The sequence below is a fragment of the Pollachius pollachius genome (genome assembly GCF_949987615.1).
Source record: "Pollachius pollachius genome assembly, chromosome: 3".
NCBI lineage: Eukaryota > Metazoa > Chordata > Actinopteri > Gadiformes > Gadidae > Pollachius > Pollachius pollachius.
The window spans coordinates 10,598,924-10,619,356 of record NC_136936.1 but is presented as its reverse complement, the minus strand read 5'-3'; the positions used below and the strand labels follow the sequence as shown (position 1 = coordinate 10,619,356).

The 20,433-nt window shown below is 43.1% G+C and overlaps 1 protein-coding gene across 1 annotated transcript; it reads right to left on the bottom strand.

Annotated features, from left to right (window-relative positions):
• Positions 1 to 5,379: 5,379 nt before the first annotated feature.
• Positions 5,380 to 20,203, bottom strand: rcbtb2 (regulator of chromosome condensation (RCC1) and BTB (POZ) domain containing protein 2). Its single transcript, XM_079733445.1, has 12 exons — positions 20,033 to 20,203; positions 18,214 to 18,348; positions 16,904 to 17,054; positions 14,794 to 14,960; positions 14,199 to 14,357; positions 13,546 to 13,653; positions 13,153 to 13,295; positions 12,302 to 12,492; positions 11,803 to 11,929; positions 9,219 to 9,358; positions 7,489 to 7,619; positions 5,380 to 7,057 (listed from the first exon to the last, which is right to left on the bottom strand). The coding sequence occupies exons 2-12, from the start codon at positions 18,337 to 18,339 to the stop codon at positions 6,917 to 6,919; spliced, it is 1,584 nt and encodes a 527-aa protein (XP_079589571.1). The 5' UTR covers positions 18,340 to 18,348; positions 20,033 to 20,203; the 3' UTR covers positions 5,380 to 6,916.
• Positions 20,204 to 20,433: the final 230 nt, after the last annotated feature.

The following is a 20,433-nucleotide window of genomic DNA, read 5'->3' as shown; positions in this document are numbered from 1 at the left end:
TACTGCTGGAGCTCTGCGCCCCGGCAAGACGCACGTTTTGTTTTCTTTCAGAGTTTGAGAGGGGGAGGAGATTGAGGAGGAGTAGGAGGAGAGAGTGTAATAACTCCTCCCTCCCTTTCTTTCCTGGTGCCTCCTGGTCCTTTGTGGGTAGGTGTTAAAGGGGTAGTTACCCAAATGCTAGGACATTATCTAGTGTGGGTTTTACCAATGAACTGCGTCTTTAAATAAAGTAGATTGACATAGACGTGATACTATGTTTATTTCTACAGCACCATAAGTTTGTGATCAACTGCAATACTAAGTATTGCAATCATATCTAATATGTGGTAAGATATCTTTTCAACAAAAAAGAATGCTAACTAAAAAAAATACAAAATAACTTTCATGTGAAATAAAATTATATTCAAATCAACTACCTACAAAATGCCACGGCTCAATGGATCAAAGCATTCTTTGATTTTGGTCCAACGAAAAGGACTTTTACCAAACAGAATTCAAGGTTACAGCACAACAATGATGCTGAAAGTGCCACTTTAACATAGAATAGTCTGATAATAACATAAAAGAAGACATTTTGAGATTTATAATTGGATTCTATCCTTGATAGGTCAAAGGGTGCAGACATCCTTAGAATGAATTTTGAAACTGGGGCCTTAAATGAGGTCAAACATGACGTTGAATGATGTCACTAACAACATTGTGCACTGATGCAGAATACAGCTCTGAGACTCTGATTGTGTTTGAAAACAATGGTTAACATTAATAATCACAGAGAATGCCAAGAGTCACCCGGAAGTTGTTGTCGCAAGTTGTGGTTCCAAGCGCACAGAGCAGACAAACTCAGCAGCCCAGCTGTCACAATCATCAACAACGGTCGGTTTATTATTAAAGAGTCCTTTTAATGCCCAAAGCATCACATGATTTATGATGCATTTCCTGGTGAGAGAAAAGCCTCAGAAGGACTCAGAAAAAGAAAGTGTCCTCTGTCTGATCCAACTGTTTCTGTGGCTGTCTTTGTCAGCTCTCTCTCTCTCTCTCTCTCTCTCTCTCTCTCTCTCTCTCTCTCTCTCTCTGTGTTCACATTCTGTCTTTAATGGGCTCTGTTGCTCTGTGTGTTAAGACATTGGGCTCTTTGTGATGAATGAAGCAGGAATTTAATAAATAAATAGACCCGTGGAACCGAGAGGGCCGTCTGTATCTTTATCAGCAGTTCGGCAGCGGAGAACTGTAAACGGTTTAAGTTTCCATCCAGTTCAGATATAACATATCTTTTTAATTGAGGGCCCCTGCATTTATGGGTCTATACACATGCACACACACAGACACAATTAATTAACATAGAGAAATACACACACACACACACACACACACGTAAACATAGATACATACACATAAGTATACCGTTTTCTTGTTTTTGTATATTTGTAGACGTATTCCCGTGTTTTAGTTGAACTCTCCCAGAACGTTATTGGGTCTGGGACTGAATGTTTTGGGGTTCAGTCCCAGAACTCAAAACATACCTCTGCTATCGCAAACATAACTTCAAACGTAACTTTTTCTTTTAAAAGAAACCCCTCCACACATCCATGTTGACTTCCCCGGTTGGTGCATCAAGGAGACAGCGGGGAGGTCCACCCTCCGCGGCCTTGCCTTTGTCGGCCCGGCGCAACAAAAAGAAACAATCACGAAAGCGCTGGAGGGGAAAAAAAATGCAGAAAGCACAGAGCTATTGTCTCTCCGAGTTTCCATCCAGCACATAAACATAAGCGCTTCACATGCAAGTATGTGTTCGCTAAACAAAAACATGCCACTGGAATCTCAGGACCGTTAAAGCGCTACAATGCCAGGAAGGAGTTAGCTTCCCTCGAGGCCAACAACCTGCATGACATAACGACGCGCCGGTCATTAGGATCAGCGTGTAAACTACTGCTGGTAGACGCAAAGGGATCCTGATCTCAACTGTTAATGACACACAATTACACCAGCCTCAATGTTTCTGCTTATTGGCCTTGTTTGTACATGGGTGTGGGCGGACTTTTGTGTGTAAATATTAATTGTAACTATAGCATACAATTATATACAAATTCTATAAACTGGTTTATAGTTTCACTCTAAGAATCATGTACAGCCGTTGTCATAATAAATATATGCTTGGTAAATTGCTGCCTGTATCTTCCAATAATCATGGTCCAAAATTAAATCACAAAGCGGAAAAGGCTACTTCTGCTTCAAGAAGAGTCCAAAAAAATGTCGTTATGCATTGGTATCTATTTAAATGAGTCATATGGTTTTAAATAATTAAATTAAGTTAGATTAGACGTTAATACTGTATGAAAAAATGGAACAAAATATGTTATTACTATTGCAAAAGTCTGGTTTTCTGTGTATAAATATAAAATATAGTATGGGTATGAAAGGTATTTTTGTGTATACTTCTATTCATAAAAAACAAGAACTGGACCATCATGAGGTAGGATTACTCTCATAGTTTCTTTAGTTTATGACCAACAGCAGTTTGTTTTGTTAAACGATGAAGCCGTTGCTATTGCGTAACAGCATGGTTTTCAGTGTTCTTAGGGAATATAAATTATACTATATAGAGAAATTGACGAGCAGCTTGGGGAAAACAGAATTAATTACCGAGAGAAAAAACAACAACAAATACTGGACGGTTCCAGGAACTATTTAGTCGACCAAAGAGGCTATAGCCACCAGCAAAAAGAGCCAGTTAGTCTGCTCTCCTTGACAACTGTAACTGCGCACAGAAAACTTGAAGGAAAAATGCCCAGAATAATAGAAAAAAAAGATGGAAAGAAAGGGAAGGAAGAGAGAAAGAAAGAGTCCATTGGAGGGCCACTTCAGCGGTGGAAGTGTTCCAGCACCACGAGGTAAATCTGGCGCCCTATTGGTGGAAAGCTGGTGGAACACCAGACATGGCAGTGAAGCAAAGAACCCCCAGGATCTCTGCAGTTAACACCAGCAGAATCAGCTCAGGACAGACTGTCTTCAGAGGCTTTGCTCCACTGTTTGATAGCCACTGTTTTATTTTGTAATTATGTTGTAAGATTATACTTTACAGCATATTGACAGTTTGAAAATTAAGGATGGGGGGGTAGGACAGAGTAGTACGGTTTATGTTACTACTCTGTACGACCAGCCAAAAGACAGTAGGTTTGATCCCCCACTACCTACAGCCTATCTGTATATCTTTGAAAGCTATGTATCGTGAAATAACTGAAAACCTAGCCGAAAACATACAGCAGCTTTTCAAAGCAGAAGTATAACTTGACATTCAATGAATCATCCTCAACTGGTTAGATTTTGTGAAATACAGTATAAAAATCAACTTTTAATCATTATGTGCCTTCGTTCTGTATTCACTCTGCAGGTATTTATGCAGTACATGTTGATATTGTTTTATGGTTGATATGGATGTTTAGATAGGCCTCTGCAGGGTAAAGGGGAGAAGGGGGTAGTGGTGTGGTTTGGGGGGCTTCAGATAGACTGATAGCAGGGGGTCTGTCACAAGACCCTCAGAGGTCATGACCCTTACACTACCCACAATGCAGCCTACATGTCCCCTGTGTGTTTGTGTGTGTGTCTGAGGGGGGGGGGGGGATTGTGGGAGGGGGTATGATGATCCCCTGGCTATGCTCTTGTCTCCTACTTTTAAATAAAGATATGATCCATTTGAAGCCAACATAAACACTGGCTCCACCGTTGGTCAGTTTTGGAATGCTAAAAATGTCGTTTCAGATGAAGGTGTGCTGAAGATGGACCGATACATTCTGGAAGAGAACATGATACCTAAGCTGACAGTCAGTGGTGTGTCCAGAGTTGTAGGGGGGCCCAGGAGTGGCACATAACAAGATGCTCTTCACTAGCATTGAAGATCGGTGCATAGAAACATTTACAAAACGAACTAGACAAATGACAAATATTGCATACCATAAAAACAATGGATAACATTGAGAAGTTAAAGAGGAAGTGAACCCCCTGTTTCCGCTTGAATAACAACACTGTACTGTAAGATAAAATATTAATATATTAGAGAGTTCTATGAAGGGGAGGGGGGGGGGACTGTTACGACCTACAGCAACTTTACAATTTTATTGGCTACCTGATTTTTTTGAGTTGGAAAAATATTAATTAGGGGGGGCATGTGCCAACCCAGACCCTGCCATGGACACGCCCCTGCTTACAGTTAGCCTGACAGTGTGTCATCATGGGCTAGCAAAGTACAGGCCATCTGTACATGAGGTTTCACAGCTAGTCTATTGTTAGTTGCCACTACAGCTTTCCTGGCAGTTGGCCTCATTGTGACCTCACAGGTCTCAACAAACAGTCGGACTTCAACGACAAGTTCCCTTTTACTGGCTCTCTTTAGTGGCGACTAGACTGCTGGCGCTGGTGCCAGTTTGAATTGTGCTGTGTGATAGGATTCTGCTCCGGTTCCTGATTAGGATTACTGACTGCATTTTGTGGAAGTGAACTTTTAGGGAACTAGTTACATCTCTCTAACTTTGTAAAAAGTCAGTTTTGATTACAAGCCTTATTAGCTTATCTATCTATCTTATCTAATTTGAACTTTTCTTATAATGAAACTGAGGTTTCCTGTTAATTTGTATCCATCATCGTTTCTCAAAGAACCAAACAATACCTTTCAGCGTGAGCTGTTTTTATGTTTATTGGGTTGAGGAAACACAATGTAATTGCGTTAAACTGCTGGATAATGACCTCTTCCGAGTAACCAAGTGTGGTATTTCCGTGTTGTTTAGTTTGAGAGCAGAGGATAATTCCCATGGGAAGGGAACAGGAGATCTCTGGCTTGTCTCAGACCCCAACAGCACAACAAACTGTCTACGGTGCCTGAGAGGGTCATTTATGGCCAGGGAAAATTGATAAAATGACCATCAGGGGAAAGTTTATAACATCAAGCATTACAGTAAAAATTCAAGGGTTATTTTACTTACATAGCCTTGCATTTTCTTTACCTTAACTTGGAATAAACAATGTTCCAATAGACCTAAACAATGGTTAACACACTTACTAGATCCAAGATGTTATCAAATTCAAATCTTTCCCACTAATTACCTGAACAGGAAACAAGTTACCTGAACAGGTACCTTATCGGTTTTAACGGTTTAGACAGACGAGGCCTCCTGTAATTAAATCCTGTTGATCTGGTTGAGGTGTGGGGGTTTTGGGGATTGGTTTGATCAAACAGTGGTGCAGTCTAGCCCAGCCCCACGCCTTATAATGGACATATGAGGCGTGTGTGTGTGATACATATTGGCAAGAAGCAGACATTGGCATATCCTGTCATTGAAGATCTCATCATTAAATATACTGATAAAGAAAACTCAACAAACCAGGAGATACAGGGAATGATTTCAGCTTTATCAAAAAGAGACAAAAACAACAAAAACACAACATTGGCTGCTTAAAATATATCATTATCTTACATTCTACTTTGTACAACGATTAAAGGGAGGAATTGGGTTTGAACACACTGATTTTTTTGACACATGGGACAACAAACTGGAAATTCTGTTGGCAGGAACATGGGAGGGGAAGACATTTGCATAATCATAATTTGAATAACAGAAGTTCTAATAAGGAAGTTTTGAGGTGTCAGTATCAGGTTTCACCAAAACAGAATGTTAGGGGAAACTATTCCCCTAACATAAAGTGTATGCAAATATCTTAACGCCTAAAAAAATAATACACAAATAAACCTTTGTAAAACCAAATTGCAAATATATTAAATTACAAAAGAAAAAAGTTTGGAATATGGTGAAACACCTTGAATGATAAAGAGTAAGAGAAGATTCTATAGAAAAACTAAAGTTGGTCGTCAGGGAGTGTTAATCTAGCAATAGGCAAACTGGACGTTTTTAAAAGAGCTCTCCTTATCCCGGTGAACCTCTGCAGAATAACCTGCTGACCGTGTAGAAAACAATTAATCGAACTGAATTTGAACTGGAAAGATAGCAAATCACTAATTTGTGGAAAATGACAATTTCAGTTGGATTATGCTGAAATCAAATGTTGTAACCACCTATATGTTTCCATTAACAAGTGGACAATGCTAATTTGGTAATTAGCCAACTAAGTTAGCATTATCGAGTTAGCATCATCGAGTTAGCACTATCGTGTTGGCGTCACCACGTTAGCAATCACTGCGTTCGAACTACCCCATTGGCGTCACAGAGTTAGACAGAACCGCATCACAGAGTAAGCACTACTGAGTTAGAATCACTGCATTAGCATCAACAAGTTAAAATCACAGAGTTAGTAGCGATCCATGCTTAGTCAGTGGATAAGTACCTGACCAACCATGGTAACATACAAAAAGATACATTCAGTGACACTTCTACCATTATTATTTCAGAAACTTTACTTATTGCTATTCATCACATAAATTGTAAAATATTTCCTGTTTCCAATTGGTCTGTTCCAGCAACGACAGCAAACAGCCCTGTATTGACATAAATGTAAACTACTCTCACATGATTAAACTCCTTTTACACATTCAAAACAGACCCTAAACTCATCAGCCAGTGAGGAGACAATTTACTCAGCGTAACAGGAGCATATTCGGAGGTGCTTCCCCCGTTTGCTTTCTGCACTCCGTGTGCGAGGAGCGGAACCCAACGCCTCCACCCTAGCATAACGCGCCGTGTTTGGGTTAGCTTCAGACCACTTGATCTTCAAACCCACAGAAAGAAGCAACCCCACCTCCCTCTTTCTATGTTTCCTGCCTTCACCTCCCCAGCTGCATGTCTTTGAAGCAGTGATGGACTCAATGTTGACGTAGGTCAAAGGTCAACTCTTGAGCTCCGCCCGGGGGTCTGTGCCGCCGTGGTGCTGCTCGGAGAGTCTTGGTCGAAACGGCGGTCTCTCCACAGACCGGTCAGTTTTTGAAGGCCCCGTAGCGGCTGGCTTTGCTGATGAAGTTCTTGAGGAGCTCGTGGTCCATGTCGGTAAAGGCCTGCGTCTGCGTCACCGCCGTCAGGTGGTTCACACAGAACTTGAAGCAGAACTCCTCCAAGTCCTACAAAACCAAGAGCGCCAACCGGTAAGTGCCAAGAGCGCTACTGTTATTATGGTCACAAGATCATGTTCTCCCACTGTGCTCCCGCGACCACGCCTGAGATGGGCAGGAACCATTCTCCCTACACAGCCCCATCGTCCTTGGGTCAGCTGCAGAAAGACCGTCTCATCTCACCGCCTTTACTGACTTCAAAAACCTCCTGAAGGTTTTTGGAACGGAATCTGATTGTCTGTTGTCTTTGCACTTGAATCCTCCATTTTCATCGCTAGCTGTCCGGCTCTGTTCTGTGTCAGATTTTGCCCCTCATTGTGCACTGCCTGGATAGTTAAAGTGCTACTAGCGAGGAGCAAGAGTAGAGGAGAGTCGCCGCAGTGGTGACATCATGGCTACGCTGACCTCGGACCCCCGTGTGTAAGAGGCTGTGAGCTTACCCGGGCCTCGTACTTGACGGCGGCCGACAGCAGCTTGACGGCGTTGTCCTCGGCGATGCCCCTCTTGATGGTTTCCTGACACAGTCGCTTCAGACGCGCCTCGCGGTAGTACGTGGCGAGGTCCAGCAACCCTGATGGACACATCACGCATTAGAGACGCTGGCTCACTCCGAGCATTCAAAGCCCAATTATCTATATCAGTGGTTTTCAAACTGTGAGGTGCGCTACGCTGAACATTTCTAAACGTCATTTGCGCTGGGTATTTGTGTGACGCAGACAGATGCGCCAACATCATGTAAACAAACCAGGCACTCACGAGGACAGCTGGAGGTTGTATTGATGTTGAGTGTTACATTTCCTTGATCAAGTTTTTTTTTTATTAACTTTGAATGTAACATTTTCTATGTTAAATCCCAAATAAATTGTTGACATTTCTAAACGAAAGCTGGAGACTCCATCATTAAATGTATACTTTTTCGTGGTTATTCAGCTTCTTCTTCTGCTCCGGAAAAACACGAGCGCATTGCATTGTGGTATACGGGAGTAACATGTAGGGAACATGGTATGTTCACTCAAATTTTGGGTATTTTAAGTCCACTATATAGTGAATGAAATTTACCACTGAGAATTCGAACACCACTACAAAATGGCGAGCACCCTATATAGAGCACTTTATCCGTGATAGGGAACGATTTCGAACACAGCTAAAGACGCAAACTCATTGCTCCCACTAAAGTAGAAGTGAGCTAAAAAGGAAGCTAAACTGGCAGTTTACAGATTAAGCTGTTCAAGTGTATTTAAAAAAAGTTAAGCAAAAATATGCTTAGATAAAGATGTTAAAATGTGTTAAGAAATGTGTTTAAAAACGCACAAAGATGATTAGAATGTTTCAAAAATATCTTTAAAATGTTTCAAAAATATGATCAGAGATATTTAAAATGAGTAAAATACGATCAGAGATGTTTAAGATATGATCAGAGATGTTTAAAATGTTTAAAATAATTAAAAGATCTTTCAAAACACAGGGATTTAGAACATTTTTTTTTTGGGGGGGGGGGCTCAGCTGAAATTTGTTCTCTGAGGGGGGGCTCACTCTCTCCTACTTTGAAAACCCCTGATCTATATCAATATATGTTGTTGAACATATTTGGTGTACAGATCATTTTTTGTAATTGAATGTAAAGTGTCCGTGTGTCACGTGTGTGTGGAGAATAAAGACACCTGAATCTACAGACGTCTTCCAAGAGGGACTACACACCGGTTCACACTTAGGAGTTTGTGCTGCCATCTCCAGGATGCGACGTGTAACAACCACAGTTCCCTTTGCATAATGACAGACAGGAATCATCGGTCTGGAACTAACTGACCCTCTAGGAGGATCCTTTAGGAGCAGCAGAACATGGTCATAATGATGGGCCCATAGTGAGACGTTTATCAGTACACCCGTATCATGGGACCTTGATCAAAGCTGTTCCGTCGAGGCTTACATCACAGAGTAAAAATTCACCCAGCTATCAGTTCTTTGCTTTTAAAATAAGAACCCCTGAAATAAATATATGTAATATGGGTTGATTATTATATTAGATATAAGACTCTTATTTAGGGTTAAAACTTTTTATGGTAAAAATGATAAAAAAGGGGGCAGAACGGTCTCAAAAGTATAATACCTGTTTAAAAGGTAATATTTAGGGTTGAGTGTCTAGTGTGTGGTGTGTGGCGTGTGCACTTACCAATGGCGTCTTCGGGTGGCAGGTTGATGGCGTCTGTGTACAGGTATTCCAGGAAGGCGCGGTAAACCAGGTAGGAGAACTGGTGAATCTCAATGGCCGCCTCATCAGAGTCGTTCAGCAGAGCACGGAAATGCTCGCACCTGGCAGAGGGGCGAGACGGCAGAGTTTAGTCCTACGCCGTGGGGGTCCACTCCCAATCAGAGGGCTGTCCTTGATGGATAAAGCGATGGAGACTTTGGTTATCCGACAGGGCTTGTTCTTGGGGACTGAGCGACACCACCTCTGAGATAACTTACAATACATTAGACTCTTGCTTGTACTTCATTCTCCGTTTTGGGCAATTTCAAACCACAAGCCCCAATGTCACTAGTCCACACCCTCATTAATGACATGAATGTGATTTTGAAATGATGAAGTAGTGGTGAATAGTGGGTAGGAGTAGAGCTGCAGAGTACAGTGAAACTTTGTATGTATAGAATCCTATTTTGATTGAGCTAACAAAAAGAGCATGAATGCAGTGTGGCTGTGTCTTTGTCTGCTTTGGGCTTTGCAAATTTCCACCCAACATAGGGCTCAACATTATCCCATTTAAACTGTCATCTAGGTAGATAATTATAATCGACTATTTTGTGGAACAAGATGCAATGTGTTTTTGTTTTGCAGGGGAAGAGAAGATTTATCTACTTAAATTTCATTGCACGGCGTCTTCTCCATTGTCTCAAGCAGGCCCATAAATAAGTACAGAGCCAAGAGGTCAACACCAGGAAGCCCCATGAGATGTAAGACAATAGAGGACACATGGGCCACGTCTGTGAACCTTCAGAACACAATCGGACACGCCACAGGAAACCCAGTCTAAAACAAGCAACAATTCAATAGGTATGCACACATCACATGGTGGGCTACTTTTTTACATTTTCTTTTTTTTCTTTTAGCGCAGTATTCTCTGTGTGTGTGTAACTGTTTGTTTATCTATTCTTTTTCTTTGACTTTGTATATCCTGTATGTATTGACTGTTGTGCTTATCTTGTTAAACTTGTGTAAATGTTTATATGTTTACAGGCCTCTGGTGAAATACTAGATCTGGTTTCAATGGAGATTTCCTGTTAGAATAAGGATACATATTCAATAAAAATGTGATAAAATTAAATTAAAAGTAATCTGACGAAAACTGTTGAGATATAAATAATTGTGTTAAACATTTTGCGTTTCAGGTTTCGACCACAGTGGATTAATGGAAGACCTATACCATAAAATATGTTTACTTTACAAAAAACTTGATCTATAAAGACGAACGATAAACGTGACACATGGACGAACCTGGCCTGACCTCACATCTTTCTCTCTGTGTTAATGTTAGTGTGCAAATGTGTGAAAATTCGTCTTTGTATGTCTTTGTGTGTATGGGGGTGTGTGTTAAACATTTCTGCGAATAAGCCTGTGAGTTTGTATGTTTAGGTGCTAGTGTGTGGTTAGAGTGTGTGTGTGTGTGTGTTTGTGCGTTTATGTAATCATGTGATGTGAATGTGTGTGTATGTGTGGCTGTATCTTAGTTTCTGTGTGCGAGCGTGTAAGCGCGTATGTGTGTGAGCGTGTAAGCGCGCGCGTGTGTGTAAGCGTGTTTGTGTGAGCGTGTGCAGCCCGTGCAGCCAGCCTGGCTCCTTCCTCCTGTCAGCAAGGGGTGGCGGGGGTGTCCGGATACAAGGGGTCTGAGCGTGTTCATAAAATGATGGCGAGGAGAAAGCTATATCTGGGTCTGTGCAGGGACAGGAAACAGGCGGCCGACTCACAGACAGATGTCCCTCAACAATACACACCAGTGCCAGAAACCCGTGCCATGTTCCAGTTGGTCCACTTCTGCCCTAAATACTAGTGCACTATCACAGCTTTCAACAAGTTACTTTAAGATTTTATTTTTTTTTACCTTTTTAAGACTATTATAAAAGTTATTCAGGACTTATTTCAGGTCTATAAAATGACTTCCAAAGTCTATACATTTTTTCACATTAGAACAGAAAAAGGTCTTTGCAAAGCCACAAGTTATTTGCAGTGACAGCATTATTAGTCAAAGAATAGTTTGAACGTCATGGTTATCAGCTAATGTGACTTTAATTGCGACTACAGTAACTTTCCTGGCTGAAGTCAACTTTCGTCCAACATAAGCACGAACAAGCCCTTAATAACTTCTAAATCTGCCATTCCAAATAGTGGAATAATGCAAGACGTCTTGTCCTTTCCACACTTGAAGGCTATAGCGATGTCAGAATCAGGGAACAGTGTTTTAAACTGCATACCTATGTCTTCATTGCTTTTTTTACGACCGATGTTTACATTCCATGTGTATACCACAGGGCGTCTAACATGGACAACTTGTTTATTTCACCGGTAAACATCACACTGATAGATTTCGGGCGCGTTTCTGAATCCCCCTATACGCGTTCCCTCAACAGTAGACTATATAGTGTCAACTCTATAGCGATTAGGAAAGGAGGGAACAAATGAGCCAAATCAAAACGCATTCCCAGACTAGACCTTGCGCTGGTACATTGGGTTCTGCACCATTCAAGAGTCTCGGCTCCGGTACCTTATTTTGAGCAGAGCCTTGTGAACGTGGATGGACTTCCCGTCCACCATGAACTTGAGGTCTGAGATCTCGGGACTGTCAAACTCTCTCTTCAAGGACTGGGCCACCGTCAGGTAGTCATCGCCGTCTGTAGTACGGTAACAACAACAAAAAGATCAACAACAACGAGATCCAAAAAACAACAAGGGTAACCGATCTTATACGGTTTATGAGACAGAATCAGAATATGCAGACCAAATATACCATAACGGATTCCATAAAATACAGAAACAAAGCGGCAAGAAAGACAGACAGAAAGGAAGGTAGACGGATGGACAGGCAGAGAGAGAAAGAGAGACAGACAGACAGAGACAGAAGATGCATGGGCAGGATGTGGCCTGTCCAATCAAGGACACGATGGGTGATGTATGAGGTCATAGGTCACCCACCAGAGGTCGTAATTCTACGACATAATATTAGGGTTAGGGTAAGGCAGGGCGGCGCTGGGGCGCGCTCTTACCTACTGTGAGCAGGTGCCAGGTGACGGCGGGCGTGGCGAAGCAGGCGAACACGTCGTCGGTGGAGCTGAAGTGGGTGAGGTGGGGGCTGGCCACGGCCTGGCTGCGGCACTGCCCCCACATCAGCACCTGGCCGCTCTGCGTCCGCGCGGCCGACGTGTGGCTGGTGTGGCACGCCGCCACCTCCACCATCCTGCAAGGAGGCACACAGAGAGGCGTCTGCTGAGTGACGCACGCACGCAAGACGCAAGGCCCGGAGAGTCTGACCACTGAAAGAAGCTTTAGGAACGTTGGCTTATAACCTCCAAAAGAAATATCCTAAAGAAGCAGTTGTTTTGAAAATGTTTTACGAGCCACACTGGTTCAATCTATCCACCATTTGTTGATGACAGGTGTTCATTTTGGAGTAATTTGCACGTGTACTCAAAAACTTTTGCAACAGCAGAGAGAGAGCGCAGAGATGGTTGAAGGTTGTACTGACGGAACAAACCCGTTTCCTATTGGAGGAAAATGTAATTGGCTGTCGTCCTTACTCAGAAACAGCTTTTTTTGCCCGGGATAAAACTGATCCTGATTGTTATAAGTTCTAATAAATCGTGGATTTCAGTCCATGTGTTGGAAAAACACAAGGCATACCTAATTCACAGGACCTCCTCCATTTTCCTTACACGAGGTACTGGAATCTGTTGTGCATTCTCCTCTTGAGGGACGTTGAAGGTATATCCGGCATTTCACAGTCCTCTGTGAACCAATGAGGAACGGCCCCTCGGGTACCCGCCAGTTTGACCCCTCGTGACCGGCCAGCGACCTGCTGCTAATTAGACCCTGGGTGGGGGAGGGTGGTACTACCAACCTCTCTTTCTCTGTGTTGATGAGGGTGGGCAGGGCCTGGTTGCTCTTGTTGCCCGTGCCCAGCTGGCCGTAGGAGTTGGCCCCCCACGAGTACACCATCCCCTCATCCGTCAGCGCCAGCGTGTGTGCGTAGCCACACGCCACCTGTACACAACATCATCCCACAAAATCAAAATCATGGAATGACTGAGCCCTAACCAAAGGCTAGGACCACCCTATGATGGGTTATTGATAAAGCACTGTATGGAGTTATGCAACAATCTGGATCAAAACCTAGTTGTCATGCGTTCCCTCACATCACAGGACACACATCGGCCCCACCACACGGGGAGGAAAGAGGGGGCCGTAGTGCTTATTCTGTCATCTATGGGTACTAGGAGACCTCTGGAGCTACCTGGATGATGTTGGCCCCCTGCAGGGCAGCGATGCGGCAGGGAGTCTGCTGGTTTCCGTTGTTTCCCAGCCCTAGCTGACCGTTGCAGTTGTATCCCCAGCCGTAGATCTGCAGACACCAGGGGTCAAAGGTTAAAGGTTAAAGGTTGAATAACTGCCTCATAACAGAAAGATGGACATTTTGTTCATCCCCGTGGGGGAATTTTGGACTTAACAGTAGAAGAAAAAAGAAGTTAATAATAAATGAGTATAGAACAAAAGGGAACTAAGTTCACAACATTAATGCTTTACTACATAGAACATTAAGTATATCTCTGGATATAATCTTTTGTGATGGTGTATGTCTTTTACAGTTAATCTGACCCTTAAAAGGGAGACCATCAACACTAAACTCAACCAGTGGTTTGATGCCACCAAAAAGCAGTGCAATCGCTAGTTCTCACTGGTACAAATAAAGTGAGTGACTTCCCCTGGCACCAATTTGAGGCCAATCAGAAAGCACGAGCCGAGGCTGACTTTTGCCTATTGTCCAGCCCCACACTAGTGTGTCATTTCAACAACAACCCGCGCTACTCATTATGAAGTCACCCAGTGTTCTTATGTCCTCCAAATTTCCTGATCCAAACCAAAACAAACCAGAGGTAAACACGTCACCTCGCCGTTGTCCAGCACCGCCATGGAGCACAGCTGTCCGCAGCCGATGTTCACCACCATCTTGTTCTGCAGACAGCTGCTCACCCGCCGCGGCGTAGGCTGGTTGGCCGTGGACCCGGAGCCCACCTGGCCCGAGTTGTTGTAGCCCCATGCGAACACCTGGTTTAAACAGGAGAGAGGGACACAAACACCTGGTTTAACCAGGAGAGAGGGACACAAACACCTGGGTGACACATGATACACAAGTTCGGAGCAGAAAGGTTTTCTTCTCTGGCATCCCCAGCTGCATGAAAAAGTATCCTTGAGCAAGGCATGTAAGCCCTACCTGCTCCCTAACACACACCAACACACTGCTACATGCTACTATACATTGAGCCGTCTGCTCTTCATAAATATTCATTGTAGGTAGCATTGGATTGATAAAAAAGCAAGAACCGGTCATCAGCACCTTTGAGTTATGTTTTCTTTTTTTTAATCTTAATCCACAATAGATTTGATCCATCATTATATCTCATTGATTCGAGGTGATGTCGAGCATTTTTTGACTCTTTTGAATTTTTTTGACTCTGAAAACTGTTTCTAAAAAGTTACATGCCTCTCTCTCGGTGGTGAGGGCGATGGTGTGGTGGGAGCCGCAGGCCACCTCCATCACTTTCTTGTTGAGAAGGTTTGTGGAGACCAGGGCCGGTATCAGGCCATGGTTGGTGGTCCCGTTGCCCAGCTGGCTGTAGCCATTGTGGCCCCAGGCAAACACCTCCCCATCTGTATGAAGGGAGAGGAGCTTGATATACCATGTTGACATAGTGGTTGAGGTTAACATTGTATAGTATTACACTATGTATCACACTTAGATTAGGATAGTGTAGTGGGTATTTTTAACAATGAAGTACGGATCCAACTCTGGTCGGAACAGAGGATTCCTAAACGTGTACCATCAAAAATGTATGCATCCAAAAACCATTGAGAGAGATATATATATATATATATATATACAGTGGGGCAAAAAAGTATTTAGTCAGCCACCAATTGTGCAAGTTCTCCCACTTAAAAAGACGAGAGAGGCCTGTAATTTTCATCATTGGTAAACCTCAGCTATGAGACAAAATGAAAAAAAAAAATCCAGAAAATCACATTGTCTGATTTTTTAAGAATTTATTTGCAAATTATGGTGGAAAATAAGTATTTGGTCACCTACATACCAGCAAGATTTCTGGCTGTCACAGACCTGTAACTTCTTCTTTAAGAGGCTCCTCTGTCCTCCGCTTGTTACCTGTATTAATGGCACCTGTTTGAACTCCTTATCAGTATAAAAGACACCTGTCCACAACCTCAAACAGTCACACTCCAAACTCCACTATGACCAAGACCAAAGAGCTGTCAAAGGACACCAGAAACACAATTGTAGACCTGCACCAGGCTGGCAAGTCTGAATCTGCAATAGGTAAGCAGCTTGGTGTGAAGAAATCAACTGTGGGAGCAATTATTAGGAAATGGAATACATACAAGACCACTGATAATCTCCCTCGATCTGGGGCTCCACGCAGGATCTCACCCTGTGGGGTCAAAATGATCACAAGAAAGGTGAACAAAAATCCCAGAACCACACGGGGGGACCTAGTGAATGACCTCCAGAGAGCTGGGACCAAAGTAACAAAGGCTACCATCACTAACACACTACGCCGCCAGGGACTCAAATCCTGCAGTGCCAGACGTGTCCCCCTGCTAAAGCCAGTGTATGTCCGGGCCCGTTTGAAGTTTGCTAGAGAGCATTTGGATGATCCAGAAGAGGATTGGGAGAATGTCATATGGTCAGATGAAACCAAAATAGAACTTTTTGGTAAAAACTCAACTCGTCGTGTTTGGAGGAGAAAGAATGCTGAGTTGCATCCAAAGAACACCGTACCTACAGTGAAGCATGGGGGTGGAAACATCATGCTTTGGGGCTGTTTTTCTGCCAAGGGACCAGGACGTCTGATCCGTATGACGGAAAGAATGAATGGGGCCATGTATCGTGAGATTTTGTGTGAAAACCTCCTTCCATCAGCAAGGGCACTGAAGATGAAACGTGGCTGGGTCTTTCAGCATGACAATGACCCCAAACACACCGCCCGGGCAACGAAGGAGTGGCTTCGTAAGAAGCATTTCAAGGTCCTGGAGTGGCCTAGCCAGTCTCCAGATCTCAACCCCATAGAAAATCTTTGGAGGGAGTTGAAAGTCTGTGTGGCCCAAAAACATCACTGCTCTAGAGGAGATCTGCATGGAGGAATGGGCCAAAATACCAGCAGCAGTGTGTGAAAACCTTGTAAAGACTTACAGAAAACGTTTGACCTCTGTCATTGCCAACAAAGGGCCTGTAACAAAGCATTGAGATGACCTTTGGTTATTGACCAAATACTTATTTTCCACCATAATTTGCAAATAAATTCTTTAAAAATCAGACAATGTGATTTTCTACATTTTTTTTTTTTCATTTTGTCTCTCATAGCTGAGGTATACCTATGATGAAAATTACAGGCCTCTCTCATCTTTTTAAGTGGGAGAACTTGCACAATTGGCTGACTAAATACTTTTTTGCCCCACTGTATATAATTTAAAGGCAATAAATAACATACAATCAGTGGACAGGTCAGAAAAAACACTACCCTAGACCCCTGCTCACTAAACCCAAGTCAGGAGGACCCTAGCCGGGTCTACCGGCCACATACCTGAGGTTGCGATCACCACATGAGGTCCTGTTCCGTAGCTGAGCGACACAATCTTCTTCCCACAGAGGATATCAATCCTGCGGGGCTCGATGGTGCTCTGCACGTCCCCCAGCCCCAAGCAGCCGCTGCAGTTGGTTCCCAGAGCGAACACCTGTGGATAACCACCAAGCCAGGATCCATGTTAACATGACTGGGGGAGTTATGGCCAGTTTAGCAAGTAGCTGTAGGGGGGACGGAGGTGGGGAAGAGGGCACCATTGACGTGGGTCACATGGGAATAACATGCTAATCCCTAGAGCCCTCCGCCCAAAACACCTTTTTTTTCTTTTTTTGGATTGAAAGCCCAGAGTTGAAACAGGTGGTTCACTTCAATATAAAACACAACAGAAGCTTGACCCGAGGGACAGTAGGACGATGGAGGCTGGAACTGGAGCTTCTTATTTAGACAGACTATGCCGTTAGTTGAAATACAGTGAGCATATTGATATCCTTCCCTTTATAAACCCCAGAGCTACAAAACAATCAGATAGGGAATCTCAAGTAATTTGCATACATATTTCCCAGTGTTAATCAGTACGCTGGTAAGGACATTATGTAGGCTCTACAAAACAGGTGCACGCACACAAACAAACACGCATCACCGACACACAATTAAAGATGAAATATTGATTATTTTAAATCCGGAGTATGTCTATTAATTTAACTCCTTTATGATTTTTTTAATTCATAATGTAGTGCAGTCAATATTTACATTTGGTCTTCCGTAGAACATCTGAGAGTTAAGTATCAGTTATATAAAATTTTGTTATTCTTAAGGACTTGTTATAATCCTGTTTACACAACACTACGGCGAGGTTAACGTTGGCCAGACAAAAACAGCCACACTCCAGGTTGCTATTGGATGAGAGCAGGGCCTGCCCAGGTATTAGCCTACATGGCTAAATATATCCCTTATATCTTCTTAGCCGTGCGCTTGGGGGAGTGACAGACACTGCACCACCCAACAGGAGCACTGTGTTATGTCTTATGCATTCAAATTACTTTGTAGTGCTTTGGCAGAGGCCTTGGTCCAAAGTGACTTACAGGGAATTTTAAGGAGCAGGTAGGGGTTAGGGAATCTCCCTCAGGGATTCCTTAGCAAGGATTACTTAAAACGTTGGGGTTCAAACCCATGACCTTTAGGCTGGGAGTCACCCTAACCACTATAATAACCACTATAACCGTTCTTATATAATTATTACCCCCCCCCCCCACCACCATGTGATGTCATCTTGTAGAGACAAAGTGGATAATGATGTCAGTGGTGGTTACCTCATCGTTAACGGTGACGTAGAGCGCTTCATTTGCGGCACTCCCGAAGACACATGCCTGCCGGATGAGCCGGAGCTCCTCGGGAGGAAGGAGGGCAAACACGGGCCACTTCCCCACGTCCAGCATGCTACACGGCTAACACAACATACCACACATACACACATACACAGTGGTCAAAGGTTGATCAAAAACAACATTATGACAGCATGCATTCATGCGCATAGCATTTACTCATGTCTAGTGACTCCTTCCCAGCATCTGTGCAGTGAAATGTAGCGGGATTTAATACATCTGCAGGCATGATGCTATATTATTGTAGACTGGGTAGCCCGGCCCATTCTGCCAGCGATTTGAGTTCGCCCTGCAGAAGGAGCTGGCTTTTCCCCGTGGCGCGCTAGTGGCTGGTTTAACACAATGACGACAGGGACGCGACGGCAAGCAGCTAATTGCGTACAGAGTCATTTGAACTAGGCCCATTGATCACGCCTCTCATGCTGAAGAAAATGACAGCAGCTTCCCCGGACCAAAGTGCAATCTACAATTGAGCTTGGTCTGGCAATAGCCAGGCTAATATTATTGATTTATTACTCCACTTGCTTACTTGAGTATCAATTCATCATTTTGACAAACAATGAAATAGCCCATCTGATCTGTATGAGATGCAGGATTTGTGCAGTGTGCTGTATGTATAATACTGCAAAATAGCTCATACAAATAGAACCAAGTAATAAACTGTCCGACATTTTTGATTGTCATTCCCTACAGCTTAAAGTCAGCGTGCCTTGAATTTCTGGTTGGATTGTTGTGTGCATTAGCCCCATAAAGGCCACTGATCTAGAACTTCTCCTCAATGATACCCATCACTACCTCCTAACGCAAAGGAGTGGAGGTTCTGCTTGTACGGACTGTGAGGGAATCGAGAGGGACTCTCATCAGCCTGCCATGGAGTGCGGTCCATGGCACTGCACTGAAACCCCCTGGTCATGCATTTCTTTGACCCGCTATCAACAAGAACAAGAAGGAAGCTCTATCCTTCATACATTACTTTCTTTATTTGAAACACCAACTAATTCAAATTAAACAGTCTCATTATTTATAATTGCCATCTCTGCATGGAAGGTTTAGTCTAGTTACATCAGCAAGAACATTCAAGGCACTAATAGGGGGAGGACCAGCTATTAGCAGCTATTATCAACTAGCCAACATAACATCAACATTGTTGGGAAATGCTAAATTGTTCGTCATGCAGCAAATAAAAAAAATGTAAAAAGGCAATGGCTTGCTGGCATCCAAGTCACAGTGACATGATGTGTATCAGCCCTAAATTGTACTTGCATTACTCATTCATTATGCGTGTTGTGGTAAAAATACAGAAAAAGTTGGGGGCTGAACTAGGACCCTAGACTACGTTCGTATCCAGATTCCCTTCAACCACACCCTAGTGGTCTGGTAGGAAAGAACCGCCCCAAATCCGGTTTGGATAATTCAGTACGGCACGTTTAAAAAGAAACAATATTATATATTGTTATAAAGTTATAACTATAATGAACATAATATGATGTCGATAGATAGCAGAGAGGAAACGAAACTTGGTTCTTACAAATCCAACCCCTCTCAATCTAACTGCACGTACTTAAGGTATATTTATCATTCAACACTACATATTTGCCAAAAGCTGCCAAATAAACAAACAAAAATAAAAAAAATATCCTTTAGTAATGGCCCAGATAACTCAATTAATCAATTAACGAGCGCAAAACAGACTGCAACATGAAAAACCATCACTACCTTGTTGTGGTCACTAACTCGTTATCCTTACCTTGTTGTTGCTGGTCTTCAATTACGTCGAGGGGGGTTTAACATTGACCTTGTCGTTCTTGATCTTGTCATGGTCCGGGTGAACAACGTTTGTGGTTAAACCATCTCAGCCGTGTTGAGTGTGAGCTTCATTTGTGTTGTCAAGCTAACTCGAGTGACTGGTGCAGACTTGAGCTAGCCCCCCAGAGCTAGCCCAAGCTAATGCTGCGTTCAAGTAATCACGGAAGGATTTTCCCCGCTCTAGAAATTCCAATTCAGGTCTTAAACGTCATTTGTTGGGAAATGCAACATCTCAGAGGGAGAGGCCACTAGTTAGCCGTATATTTTTGTCTGCTCTTCACTATTCACTTCTATTCACTATTCACCACCGAGCGGAACATATATATTAAAAATAAGTTATTA

Coding starts and splice junctions, on each gene's coding strand:
- rcbtb2 (XM_079733445.1), bottom strand. CDS start 18,339: ATGCTGGACGTGGGGAAGTGGCCCGTGTTTGCCCTCCTTCCTCCCGAG. Junction 13,296..13,545: donor AGGGGGCCAACATCATCCAG/GTAGCTCCAGAG, acceptor TGTTGTGTACAG/GTGGCGTGTGGCTACGCACA. Junction 7,620..9,218: donor GCCACCCGAAGACGCCATTG/GTAAGTGCACAC, acceptor TGTGTCCATCAG/GGTTGCTGGACCTCGCCACG.